Source organism: Macaca thibetana, chromosome 20, assembly GCF_024542745.1.
Source record: "Macaca thibetana thibetana isolate TM-01 chromosome 20, ASM2454274v1, whole genome shotgun sequence".
NCBI classification, from domain to species: domain Eukaryota; kingdom Metazoa; phylum Chordata; class Mammalia; order Primates; family Cercopithecidae; genus Macaca; species Macaca thibetana.
The window spans coordinates 49,545,313-49,559,237 of NC_065597.1; the positions used below are offsets into that span (position 1 = coordinate 49,545,313).

The 13,925-nt window shown below is 51.1% G+C and overlaps 1 protein-coding gene across 3 annotated transcripts in view; it reads left to right on the top strand.

Annotated features, from left to right (window-relative positions):
• The window catches only part of GSG1L (GSG1 like), a 272,422-nt gene that overhangs the window by 233,698 nt on the left and 24,799 nt on the right, over positions 1-13,925 (top strand). For 2 of the 3 annotated variants that reach the window (XM_050773982.1, XM_050773983.1), the window contains one exon: positions 544-711. In XM_050773982.1, coding sequence (XP_050629939.1) covers positions 544-711 — 168 coding nt within the window. Of the gene's footprint in view, positions 1-543; positions 712-5,612; positions 5,667-13,925 lie in introns of all 3 variants that reach the window. The other variant, XM_050773981.1, reaches the window with a different exon arrangement.

Below are 13,925 nucleotides of genomic sequence, written 5' to 3' on the forward strand. Positions count from 1 at the left end.
AACAAAGGTAACTTAACTTTCATAAAAAATGAGTTTTTAGGATGTCTGCCCCCATCTCCTTCTCCATCACCAACTCCAGCTAATCTCCTCATGCATCCTCATTTCTGCTCCCCAAACCTCCCACAGTCTGTGGAACATTCCCTGCTGTCTGATGCCTCCATGCCTTTGTACACACTATTCCTTCTCCTGGAATGTCCTTTCCCCTGACCAACTCTCACTCTTCTTACCAGGCCGAGCATAAGTGTCGCTGTATTTTGGGTAACTTTCCTTGATGCCAGCCCCCTTGGACAGAGTGATTCATGCTCTTCTTGCCTCCCCATAATGAACTCTGTTATAGCTGCATCACAGTGTGCAGATAATTCTCTGTCTCCCAGACTGTGAGTGGGGCAGGGACCAACTCTTACCCTTCTCTATGGCAGCACCTGCTTAGGTACCAGAGGAAAAAGCAGCTGTGCAGGGATGAATGAATGTTTGGTGGGTGTGGAATTTTTCTTGTCCCTCACCCACCCTCACCATGGCATCTCTCTCCTGATCTCTTGGCAGCCTGGCGTGGGGCTCCTTTACCTGCTGCATGGCAGCCTCTGTCACCACGCTCAACTCCTACACCAAGACGGTCATTGAGTTCCGGCACAAGCGCAAGGTCTTTGAGCAGGGCTACCGGGAGGAGCCGACCTTCATAGACCCTGAGGCCATCAAGTACTTCCGGGAGAGGTCAGTGCACAGGGGGTTACCTCTGGCCACCACGGGGACTCTGAAGTCCATGGCCTGGCCTCAGTGGCCACCGGGCCCCAGTCGAAAACTGGAGTGGATGGTATGACAGAGGTTATAGAGGGGGGAGGCGGAAGAAGGTAGAGTTTGGACATCACTATGTCGGAATTTCTGGGATATTTTAATGTTTTATGGATCATGAGGTTGCTTTGGGCTTATGTGATCAAAGCACTAGAAACCCAGAAGGGAACCAAGTTTGAGCATTTACCATTAGGTCCTATGCTTCTTGGAACCATGATAAAGAGATAAAGAAGCTGAACCAAGGTTTCCTTCTTGGGCTCTGTCATGGCATTGAGTGAAAAGAGGACCCAGCTGTGGGACTGGTGATGGCTGCAGGAGGAGGATGGCTTCTCAATGTCAGGAACTACATGTAATCACCCGAGTCTTCAGAGTGCAGCTGGGAATAGAGGAGGTGACAATAAACAGTGGGTGGGTAGATGGATAGATAGATGGCTAGACAGGTGAGTGGGTGGATGGGTAGGTAGATGGATGGCTAGATGAATGGATGGATGAATAGATGAGTGAGTGGATGGATACGTGATGGATGGATGGATGGATGGATGGATAGATGGATGATTGGGTGGATAGGGTGGATAGGTAGGTGAATGGATGGATGGACAAGTGGACAGACGGGTGGATGGATGGATGGATGGATGGATGGATGGATGGATGGATGAGTGGTGGATGGGTAGGTGGAGGGATGGATGGATAGATGGATGATTGGGTGGATAGGGTGGATAGTAGGTGAATGGATGGATGGACAAGTGGACAGACAGGTGGATAGATGGATGGATGGATGGATGGATGGATGGATGAGTGGTGGATGGGTAGGTGGAGGGATGGATGGATGGATGGATGAGTGGTGGATGGGTAGGTGGAGGGATGGATGGATGGATGGATGGATGGATGGATGGATTGGTGAGTGGGTGGATGGGTAGATGGATGAATGGTTGGATGAACGGATTGATAAGTAAGAAGGCAGAGGTATAGATGAGTAGCTATGAGTGGAAGGACAGACAGGCAGATGGCTGGCTGGATGAATTTCAGGAGTTCAGAAGCTGGAGATATCCTTAGGCAGAACTCCTCCCAGACACCTTCTTCTGATGAAGCCACTCAGAGAGAGCATCAGCAGCCTGAAACCAGAAATTTCTGAGCCCTCCCTCCAGGGGGTGAGTTCATTGTTACTGCTGTATCCACCTCACTCTGTACTGCTCTCCTGGCTTCACCCAGAACTGCTCCTATGGGCCAGCTACCACTGCCACTCTCCAACCTAGTGCCAATCTACACCGTGCTAGCTGCTCCAGTCTCTTCTGGGCTGTCAGGGGCTGCTGCCCTCTTTAGCTCAGCCCACATCCCTAGAGCTGCTGTGCCTGTGTTTGTGGCAGGCCTTGAAGAATCACAGCCTATGTTACTCTTTCTGAGCTCTGTCCGTCTCCCAGGCCTATCCCAATCAGTAGCAGTATCTAGAGGTACCCACGAGTGGCCAATCTGGCCTGGGGTCCCTATGCTCTCAGTCTTTCCTCTTGAGAGAGGGGATGTAGAACAGCAACCCTAAGTCAGAGTCAACCATCATAACTGCCATTTATGGAGCACATGTTGTGTGCCAGGCCCTGTGCCTAGGCATTTCATTTCATCCTTAAGACTTCACTATGCAGTTAGGCCTATTAGCCCCATTTTACAGATGAGGAAAACTGAGGCTTAGAGAAGTTGAGACACTTATGTAAGGTTGCACAGTGATGGAGGGGGAGTTGGGGCCCAGATCTGCGTGCCTATTTCCTAGAATGAAGAAAATCAGAGCTGGCAGTGCCTCAGAATCAGGCTACCCAGATGCAAGAGGCAGCCCCAGGATTCAACTCAAGCAGCTGCTCGAGCCCATGCAGGTGCTGTTATGCCCTGGACAGATCTGCTCAGTACTTGCAGTTCATGCGCAGGTTGGGGGCTTCTCACAAGTCCATGTGACTCTCAGCCTGAGGACCCTCTCTGATCCCAGAATCTGCTTTGCCCAACACGTGGGGCTTACTGGAATGCCCAGGAGACTGATGCTGTCAGGAGTTGCTGGGTGTTGAGGGATAAAGACCCACTTTCCCACCCTTGGTTGCAAAACAGCCTGGGGCATGCTTTGCCGTGGGACTGGTCTCCAGGTGCCCTTAGCAGGGATCAGCCTTTATCACATCCTCTACTGGCTCCGTCCCTTCCGTGTCGCACTTACCCTCTTCCCTACCCATTGTTCCTGGGACCACCTCCCCTCAAGAAAACTACCTGTACCCAAATCCTTATCACAGGGTCTGCTTCCGGGGGAGCTGAAGGAGAAGGGCATTAATGCCTTTCGGTGGCAGGGAAGGCATCACTGCACATCCTTAGCACTCAGCAGAGGAGGAGGAAAGGGACAGGAGGCTGCAGGGTGGGGCAGCATTGAGGAGCTGGACTCCCTGTGGGGCACTTGGGAGGGCTTCAGTCAGCAGAGAAGCATGGCAGCCCATGGAGTGGGGAGGCCCACACAGGTACTCTGTTACAAGCCCCTCTCTCAGCCTGCCACTGTGTCTTTCCCCAGCCACATCGGCCTCCTTTTCATCCCTCAGGCACTCCAAGTGCATCCCCACCTTGGGACCTTTCTACTTACCGTGCCTCAGGATGTTCCTATGAGGCCTCTCCTAATCACTGGGTCTAAACACACACTCCCCACAACCTTATCCTAGATACTCTAGCTCGTTGCTATTTTTTATATTTTGGAGACAGGGTCTCACTCTGTTGCTGTATTAGTCCATTCTCATGCTGCTAATAAAGACATAACTGAGACTGGGTAATTTATCAAGGAAAGAGGTTTAATTGACACAGTTCAGCAGGGCTGGGGAGGCCTCAGGAAACTTACAAGCAAGGCAGAAAAGGAAGCAAACACGTCCTTCTTCACATGGCGGCAGCAAGGAGAAGTGCCGAGCAAAGTGGGGAAAAGTCCCTTATAAAGCCATTAGATCTCATGAGAACTCACTATCATGAGAACAGTATAGGGGTAATTGTCCTCATGATTCAATTACCTCCCATTGGATCCCTCCCACGACAGATGAGGATTACAAGAACTCCAATTCAAGATGAGATTTGGGTGGACACAGCTAAACCATATCAGTCACCCAGACTGAGTACAGTGACACAAGCACAGCTCACTGCAGCCTCGACCTCCTGGGCTCAAGTGATCCTCCCACCTTGGCCTCCCAAGTAACATGCGCCACCATGACTGGCTAATTTTTTCATTTTTGGTAAAGATGGGGGTCTTGCTATCGATTGCCCCAGATCTCCTCAAACTCCCAGCCTCAAGCCATCCTCTGACCTCTGCCTCCCAAAGTGCTGAGATTACAGGCATGAGCCTCTATGCCTGGCACCATTTCTATTTTTTCATAGCACCTGATACAATCTGCCAGGATTTTCTTTATTTGTTTGCCAGTTTGCAGACTGTGAGCTCTGGAATAGAAGACCTCTGCCATCTTGTTTCCCACTGTGAACCAGGCACCTAGAACTGGACCAGGCACCCACTAGGAGCTCATTTAGGGTTTTCTGGTGATTGACTGAACTGGACTCTCATCTTTGGAGGCTTCAGCCCTGGCTCCCTCATGCTCTTTTATTTCCATCTCCACCATCATCTCGCTGATTCAGCATCCCAGCACTTCCATGCCAAAGCCCCAGGAGAGAGGATGTGATCGCCCGGTGTAAGCCAGGTGTTCAGTCCCAGGCCAGGCAGCAGTGGCCAGGAAGATCCGGCTAACCTGGCACGCAGCTCACCTCGTCTGAGGCTGTGGATGGTGGCAATGCCCAGCCTGGCCCAGGGCCCGGAGTGGGCACTCAGCAAGTGTTTGCAGTAGACACATAAGCAACCAGATGTCCAAAGCTGCCCCGTTAGCACTGCGGTCAGTTGCCACCCCTGCTACGGAGATTCACCTCCTGCGGCATCTGTGGGTAAAACGCACCTCGTTTTGCTGAGGCAGAAGACAGGACCTCTCCGTACCCCATCAACAAGAAGCTGCTGTTTGCTGGTGCCCCAGTTCCAATGGCTCCTAACAGCTCAGCCCCAAGATGAATTCTTCTCAGCATATGTGCAGAATATCACTTTACACATTCATAACTTGAACATTATGCAGAGGTTCATCAAATTTTATTTCCCTTCCCCTCTAAGGAGAGCATTTCAGCTTAGCCAGGCTGTTCTATTTCTTTCCCTTTTTTTTTTGTGCCTTCCCTACAAAGGGCTCGAAGCACATACATGTCTGCATAGGTTTTCGGCATGGCTCAGATGCAGGGCTGACATCCTACTGTGGCCAGCATCCCTGGAGCCGCAGCCAGGGACTCAAGGGAGGGCGATCCATGGCCCCACCTGCCCAGGTTTCCCTCTCCTCCATGGGGGACAGACGGTGCCGTGGAAAGAACAGGGGTTTGGAGTGAGTTTTCCAAGTCTGTCTCTTTGCTGCTATGTAATTTGGGGTGAGGCGCCGAGCCCCTCTGAGCCTGTTTCCTCTGACCCAGGATGGGAGAGTCCAGAGCTCTTCGTGTCTCAGGGAGGCTCAAATTTGAAAACCCACGTGACGTGCCACACCCAGTGCCTGGCACGTGGAGGGCTTTGTGTGTGTGAGTTCCTGTCCCTTCTGCTCCTAATGCCCTCACCAGACCCCAGAGTGAAGCGTGAGCCTGGTCATGACCAGCTTAGGATGGAGATGGCAAGGGTGTTTTGAATCATGGCTAATAATCACGTTATTATCTCTGGCCCTGTATAAGGCCCTCTTCTAAATACCTTAGATGTGACTCAGTTAATTTCCGCAATGCCCCTCTGAGGTGTAAGTGTTATTGTCACCCCCATTTTACAGATGGCAAATGGAGGCACATTTAGGGAGGGCAACTTGCCCCAGGTCACACAGCTGGTAAGTGCCAGAGCTGGGATTTAAGCCCAGGCCACATAGTCCTTCCCTGTGCTGTGTGGCCTCTCAGCCCTGATCAATTGTCTCTGCTGGGTATTGAGCTGGGACCTGGGCACACAGTAGGAATGAGGGGAGTCCCATGGCTGAGGAGCTCATTGTGGGAGGGGCAGGTGAGGTGAGAGGCAGATCGTGTGTGGGTTTCTGGGACGATGCACTCTGTGGGACAGAGCTCATGGGCTCCCTCACGCCCCCACCTTTCCTATCTGTGGGAGAGGCCTTCTGGTCTCTCCTGCTCTCCTCCTGGGGACCAGGGACAAGGTGGTGCCCTGCGGGGGCTGATGGACAGGAAGGAATTAAACTGTCCCTTCCCTGCTTCTACCCCCACCCCCCACGTCCTGTTGGATTACCCTCTGCAAGATCCAATTGCATGGCTGAGGAGCAGTTGGACAGATTTGAAATGGTTTTCAGAGCTGTAGAAGAAAAGCATGTTATGTGTATGTGTGTGCGTGTGTGTGTGTGCACATGTGTGCGTGTGCATATGCGTGTGCACATGGCCATGTGGAAGGGCCAGTATGCACATGTGTTGGGTTTGCTGGATTGGAGAGCCTGCACCCCCCAATTCCTGCCCCACCCCCTGAGAAACATCTGGAATTAAACCCTCCCAGCGTCACCCGGCCTGTCGTCCCCTCCTTTGTCTTAATCGGGCCTCCCGAGGGGAGGGTCAGATGCTGCTGAATGAAAGGTAAATATTTGCAGATTGGGGCTTTCTTGAATACTTAATGCTCAGATCTGGTTTAACAATGTGTGGAAGAAAATGAGACCTGTTGGATTGGATCCCAGAGGGAATTCAGCTGTGCCAAACGAGCGACCCGCCTCTCTGGGGAATGTGGTACTGTGTCGGGACGGAAACCACCAGAGCTTTTTGGGAGGGCAGATCTTCCTTCCTGGGACCCCTGAACCTCTCTCTGTACCACTTAGCACTCTCTGAAATTACTTGTTTATTTATTTTCATGTTTATGTCTGGCCTGTTTCGGTGCACACTCCACGAGAGCGGGGAGCCTGCTTTTCCTGGTTTCCTCTCTGTCCCAGCACCTAGAACCACAGAGGCTCAATAAATTATGGTATTAATTATTAACAATATTAGGCCAGGCTCGGTGGCTCACTCCTGTAGTCCTAGCATTTGGGAGGCTGAAGCGGGCAGATCACTTAAGTCCAGGAGCTCGAGACTAGCCTGGGCAACATAGCAAGACCCTGTCTCTACAAAAATATTAAAAGACTAGCTGGGAGTGGTGGCATGTGCCTGTGGTCCCAGTTACTCAGCAAGGCTGAGGTGGGAGGATCACTTGAGCCCGGGGGGTCAAGGCTGCAGCGAGCTATGATGGCGCCACTGCTCTCCCACCTGGGTGACAGAAAAAGACCCTGTCTTGAAAAACCAAACCAAACAAACAAACAAACAAACAAGCAGTATTAATTCTATTAAGTATAGTAGAGAGTTATGCAGTGCCCCCTGTTGCAGACACGGTTTGAGCGCCTGGCTGACTTCATGCATTCAGCCCTTGTGGTACACCTGAAGAAACAGACTAGGGTTGGAATTAACTTTGCAATTTACTAGCTGTGAGTCCCCAGGTAACTCGCTTCACCTCTTGGAGCTTCAGTTTTCCTGGCTGGAAAATGAGCTAATGCCTACCTTGAGGCTTTGTTGTGAGGACTTTATGAAATGATACAATTATGTTTCTGGAAACAAAGCTGGGGTTCCCCTCTCCCTGGCTCCGCCCCCCTCTCCCCACCCCCGTTAGAGAACTCCCTCTATGCAGGGCAAATAAGATACACTCCCCGCCTGAAAAGGGGGCCTGTAGCAAGCGGCAAATGGTAATCCTTGGAGAATCTAGCCTGCAGATGTATTTTGTTTGGCTTGCATGGTGGTTTCAAAATTCTTAAATTTAGGCTGAGTTTTAAAAATCAGGAGATTTCATGTTAAAATATCAAGGTTTTGCAGAAACAGAAAAAGAAATATGGCATATTCTCACTTATAAGTGGGAGCTAATCATTGGGTACACATGGACATACAGACGGGAACAACAGACATTGGGGACTGCAAGAGCAGGGAGGGAGGGAGGCAAGGGTTGAAAAACCACCTATCGGGTACTATGGTCAGTGTTTGGATAATGGGATCAGCTGAAGCACAACCTCAGCATCATGCAATGCACCCATGTCATGAACCTGCTCATGTACTCCTGAATCTAAAAAGAAAAAACAAAACAAAACAAGGCAAGAAATCAAAAATCAAGGTTTTGGGCTTTTCATGACAAAGCAGAGATCTGGCCACACTGGGCCCCTGTTCCCTCATGGCAACAACAGGCTGAAACACTTGAGTTCACAGCCCCCTGCTCACACCAGAGCAAAGTGCACTGGGTGCCACAATCGAGTCTCCTGCAAGTGGCTTCAGGCAGGAGGGGCCAGTCCCACCCCAGTGGGAGGCAGAGGATAGAAGAGGCTTCACAGAGGCTGGGCATAGTGGCTCACTTTGGGAGGCCAAGGCAGGCGGATCACGAGGTCAGGAGATCGAGACCATCCTGGCTAACATGGTGAAACCCCGTCTCTACTAAAAATACAAAAAAATTAGCCGGGCGTGATGGCAGGCGCCTGTAGTGCCAGCTACTCAGGAGGCTGAGGCGGGAGAATGGCGTGAACCCAGGAGGCGGAGCTTGCAGTGAGCCGAGATTGCGCCACTGCACTCCAGCCTGGGCGACAGAGCAAGACTCCGTCTCAAAAAAAAAAAAAAAAAAAAAAGGAGAAGAGGCTTCACAGAAGAGACTCGTGAGCCGAGTTTTTCAATACTCATGCGGAATCCACCAGACAGATCGGCGGTGGGTGAGGGAGGCTATTTCAGGCACAGGGAACAGAATGAGCAAAGGCCAGGAGGGGCCGACACACGAAGCACATTTAGGAAAATCTAAGCGACTTGGTGTGATTTGAGAGTGAACGCCTCGGTGGGAGTTGTGCCTGGGTCTCTGATCCTCTTCTCCTCCCACGGTGTCTGGGGCTGGGGGCCGGTGGTAGCAGCTATCTGTCTATCACTGGGATGCATTTATCTTCTAAGAGAGGGGAGATGGAGTAGGAACCGTCCAAAGCCCCCTTCCTTGATGCCAGTGCTCGCTGCACTCCCAGCCCAACGCAAAGCCATCAGATCTCAGATCTGCAAGATCAACCAGCATGGACAAAAGTGGTTTGTGCACAGGGAAGGGGTGACCTCAACCTGGCTCCTTACACATTCACGGGATTGGCTCAGCAGGGATGGGCATGTCAACCGCATGCCCCAATGGCTCCTGTTCTCTCTCTCCTGTTTGCTGTGGGGGAGCTTTGTGAAAGGCCTGTCTCCACATCCTCACCTCCCACTCACCGTCCAGCCCCCTCCAATCTGGCTCCCACCCCCTCACTCCACGAAGCAGCTCTCGGCAGCCTGGCACGGCACCCACCCGCCTCCCGAATCGCTCTCTCCTCGGCTCCCACAGCCACTTCTCCTGGTCCTGTGCGCCGACGCCGTCTCTGGTTCCCTACAGGGCTGTCTTCCCTTCTGTGACATGCAGCTCCTCATCCTCCGTGGCCACGGGGCCGAGGGCTCCCATATTAGAAGAATCCACTCCACTCCACCCGATGCCATATGCGGTGGCTTCCTTGGTGTTTCTACTTGGATTCTCAAAGGCACCTCAGATCAGTATGTCCAAGACTCATTCATGATATTCACGCCCCCAAATGCAATCTTATTTCCGTCTCTGCCTCCATAAGTGGCTCTGCTTGTGCAAGCTGGAAACCTGCAGTCCTGACGGACGCCCCTGCTTCTTCTTCACCACCCATGACCCTCCTGACCACCACAAGCCCAGGGCCTTCTCTTTATGTCTCCTTCTCTTTTCTCTGTCTCCACTTCCATCATCCTACTCTGTGGCTGTAACAGGACTTACCTGGGTGAATCCAGCAACTTTCTTCGTGGTCTTTGCACACCCATTTTTGTCCCCTATAAACTGCTCCCGCCCCAGAAGCTGGAATGCCTTCTCAATATGCTAAAGTCATCAGGGTAACGGGACCCCCATCTTTCTGCCTAAAACACTGGAGTGGCTTCCCATGGCTCTCAGGATAAAGACCCAATTCCTCATCACAACTTCAGAGTCCCACCGTGTACCCCGGGCCCCTTCCCCTGCACGCAGCATCCCCTGATCGTCCACGGCTCCCCAGCCTGGCCTTGCTCTGGCCTCTGCAGCTCTGACCCACTCTTCTCTCTGCTGGAGTGCTGTCTGACACCTTCCCCACTGTCTCCCCTGCCAAACTGAGCAGCATCATGCCTCAGATATCCTCACATCTGTTCTCCCTCCCGGTGTCACCTGGGTGCCGAAAGGGACTTCTGAGACAAGTCCGGTCAGGAGGTTTCATGCTGTCGGTGGGGCCTTTATGGGTGGAAGGACTCCTTAGAGGTTGCCAAAGATGCGGATGGGGTTTTGGGGTGGGGCCACCACTATGCCGGTGATTATTTGTATTGCCAAGTAATCATTGCTAATCCATGTGATTCTAGAAATAACCAAAGTAACCTCAAGGTGTTAATATCTAGAGGTCTCTTTTTTTTTTTTTTTTTTTTTTTTTTTTTTTTTTTTTGAGACAGAGTCTCATTCCGTCACCAGGCTGGAGTGCGGTGGTGTGATCTCAGCGCACTGCAACCTCTGCCTCTCAGGTTTAAGCGATTCTCCTGCCTCAGCCTCCCTAGTAGCTGGGATTACAGGCAGACGCCATCATGCCCGGCTAATTTTGTTTTGTATTTTTTGTAGAGACGGGGTTTCACCATGTTGGTCAGGCTGGTCTTGAACTCCTGACCTTGTGATCTGCCCACCTCAGCCTCCCAAAGTGCTGGGATTACAGGCGTGAGCCACTGCGCCCGGCTGAGGTCCCTTTTTAAAACCCAATATTGGAGAAACGGGAGACAAAACTGTAAATTACACATAAAGATCAAGCTAAGGCATTGACATGCGCATGGCTTTATCTCCTTCTGTGTTATTTTCCAAATGTTTTATATCATGATGATATTTACTCAGAAAATGGGAAAAGAAAAAAAGAGTCTTTCTTAAAAGCCCATTTATTTCCCCCTAACTTGCAATGACCTTTTTGACGTGATGTTATGGAATCTTAATTTACTACCTGCAGTCATTTATTTGCCCAAAATTCCTTTTAATTCCATTTTTCATTCCTTTGTGAATGGCTTATTTAAAAATCAATGTGTTCTTTGTCCTCTGCGACTGTTTCTTAGATGTTTAGCCTCTGAGACGTGTTCAATCACAGCTCCATCTCATCCATCTGTCTTCACTGCTCGAAGTTTACTTCTCGGTAATACCTTGCACGCCATCACTCGGGTGTTGGGGTCCTTTGAAATCGCCATTCATTCTTGAGAGGAACGTGGTGCCCGGAAACTGGAGATGGCACCATGGAGATTCAGAACCTTCACGCGGCTCCTGCGATCAGATCGTCAGCCAGCACCCATGCACGGGGAGGTGGAAACACGAGATGGTCCTTGAAGTGAAAAAATTATCAGAGGGTGGTGAGAGGAACATCTGAAAAGAACATCTGGAAGGAATGTTCGCTCCCTGAACTCTCATGCTTTCTTTTAAATATCTGCCAGCTGGAGGGAGCTTCAGAGGCAGGAATGAGGTGGCTGGATCTTTGATCATGGCCATTTGCCATCAGGACCATGGGAAGAGGACGGGAGGCTTGGGCTGGGCTGAGCCCCTCACCTGGCCAAAGCCTGGGCCCAGCAGCATTGACCTCACCTGGAAGCCTGCTCAAAATGCAGAATCTCAGGTCCCACCTTAGACCTGCTCAATCAGAGGCTTTATGTGAACAAGCTTTTCGGGTGATCTTGGAGCACCTTTAAATTTGTGAAGTACTGGGCTGGAGGATAGAGCAGGTGCAGCCCCAGTCATAGGATCAGGAGGTGGACGTAGCCAGCCAAGGCCAGAGGAGAAAAAAGGGCCTTACAGAACAGTGCTACTCAAAGTGTGGTCCCTGGACCATTGCCCATTTGCAAACATCTTTCGTGATGTAAGGACAGAAATGGAAATAAATGGAAGCTTTCATAGCAAATTGACATTGCTGGACACCCATGCTTGCCTTTTGTATGCCTTTTTTTTCATTTCATTTTTATTTTTTATGAAAAGAATTCATTCAAGACAGATTGAAAATTAAGTGGGAGCCAGGCATGTTGGCACACACTTATAATTCCAACTGCTCAGGAGGCCGAGGTGGGTGGAGGATCACTTGAGCCCATGAATTGGAGGCTGTAGTGAGCTATGATTGCTCCACTGCACTCCAGGCTGGGCAATAGGGCAAGACCCCATGTCTAAGAAAGAGAAGAAAATTAAGGGGGTTGGGAGAGTCTTAGTCCTTTATCACAGATAGTTGCAGAAGCACAGCATGTAAGCTGTTAATTCATACAAGGCAGTGGCTGGATATTTGGGAAACAGCCGGTCTGGGGCCAGAGAGAGAGAGGGGCTGGCTTTGAGGATGGCACAGATGGAGCCATATGGGGTGGAGAACATGCCGGGGGATGAGAGCCTGGAGCAGGGGCAGTGGAGGCTGGGGAGGCCCCAGGGCACATGGCATCCACCCCTGCCACAGCAGAGATGGGGGCTGATAGGCTCCTTGATGATTCCCCTGGCTGTTGTGGCCACGTTCGTCCCTGGAATCAGGCCGGCAGGTACAGCGTGGCCTCCTAGTGAGATGTCAGTTCTGGTCCTCCCTGAAACCCTCCCTCAGTGCCCTCAGAGCCTCCATCACTTGCCTGCGCCCGCCTCTTCTGTTAAAAAGAACAAATGCCCAGCCTCCTTCAGACCCCAGACTATGTTGGACTATTGGGAACAGTGACTGCAGGATGGCACAGTCACCTCCAACATTTCTGCAGCAGTTCTGGTAGAACCAGTGATGGAGGGCCCCCAGCCCCACTTTCCATGAGGACCTCACAATGCAAGCCTGCCCGAGGTGGGTCTGATCGGGAATCCCCTGCCTGCTAGGAGTCCGCAGAGTGCAGTGGAAACTCACTGCAGCTCCAGGAATCATAGACCCAAGCTCAGACCTCAGCCCTGCCACAAGCCAGCTGCAGGGTTGGAGCTACTGGGACTGCTCACGAAGGCCCATTGTGCAAATCTCCTCCCAGCTCCACATTCAGTGACGTCACAGAGGTCCCTTCAGTTCAGCCACGGTGGGAGTATTTACCCCACGGAAGTTCACAAACACTGAAACAGGGCTCTGTTTTTTATTGGGCAGCCAGGCTACCACGAAACCGGGCAAAAGTTACAAATCTATCTTTGCTTCAACTTTCCCACATCTGGGAAATGGGGCTGGTGCTGAACAGGTACCTTTGTCACTGTCACCTTTCCCTGGGGCTCTTCCGTCTTTCTAGGCACCAGCATCGACTTCCAGTTAGCTCCTGCTCTGAAACTCCTTGTCCCCAGTTTGGGGGACTCTGTCTCTTCTGGGGCAAAGGGCAGTGCCGTGACCTCCTGTGGGTTTTGCGTGCCGTGAATTCAGAGGTTTTTGATACCTTTGAAGCCCTTCCTCTGCTTCTTGCAAAATATCCCTTTCCTGAGGCAATGACAGCGACAGCTGTAAATGCTGGAATGGAAGAAAGGGTGTGTGTTTGGGGAGGGGTCACCGGATAGTGCATTACAGTAGTTCATAGCTTCTGCCTCTGGAACTGGGAGGTGGGGCTGAACATGCAGTCACTGAGTGACAGGACCAGAAAGATCCCCGAGGTGAGGATGACGATAGTGACAATAGTAATAATAATATGATGATTATAATGGCAAGCACCAGGCAGTGTTCCCAGTACTGCTCTAAATAGCTTGAGATTTACATTTATTTATTGTTTTATTTATTTGAGAGAGGGTGTTGCTCTGTCACCCAGGCTGGAGTGCAGTGGCGCAATCATAGCTCATTGCAGCAGACTTGGGTGATCCTGCCACCTCAGCTTCCCAAGTAGCTGGGACTACAGGCATGTGCCATAGCACCTGGATAATTTTTTTTTTCTAATTTTTGGTAGAGACTGGATCTGCCTATATTATCCAGTATGGTTTATGTTAAGAATTAGTTTAATTCTAATAACAACCAGAAGAATAGGTACATTATGTGCCCATTTATCAGATGAGAAAATCAAGACTTGTCCAAGCACAGGGCTGGTGAATAGTGGAGCCACTGCCCCACCCCCTGGAGAGATGTGACACGCCTGGG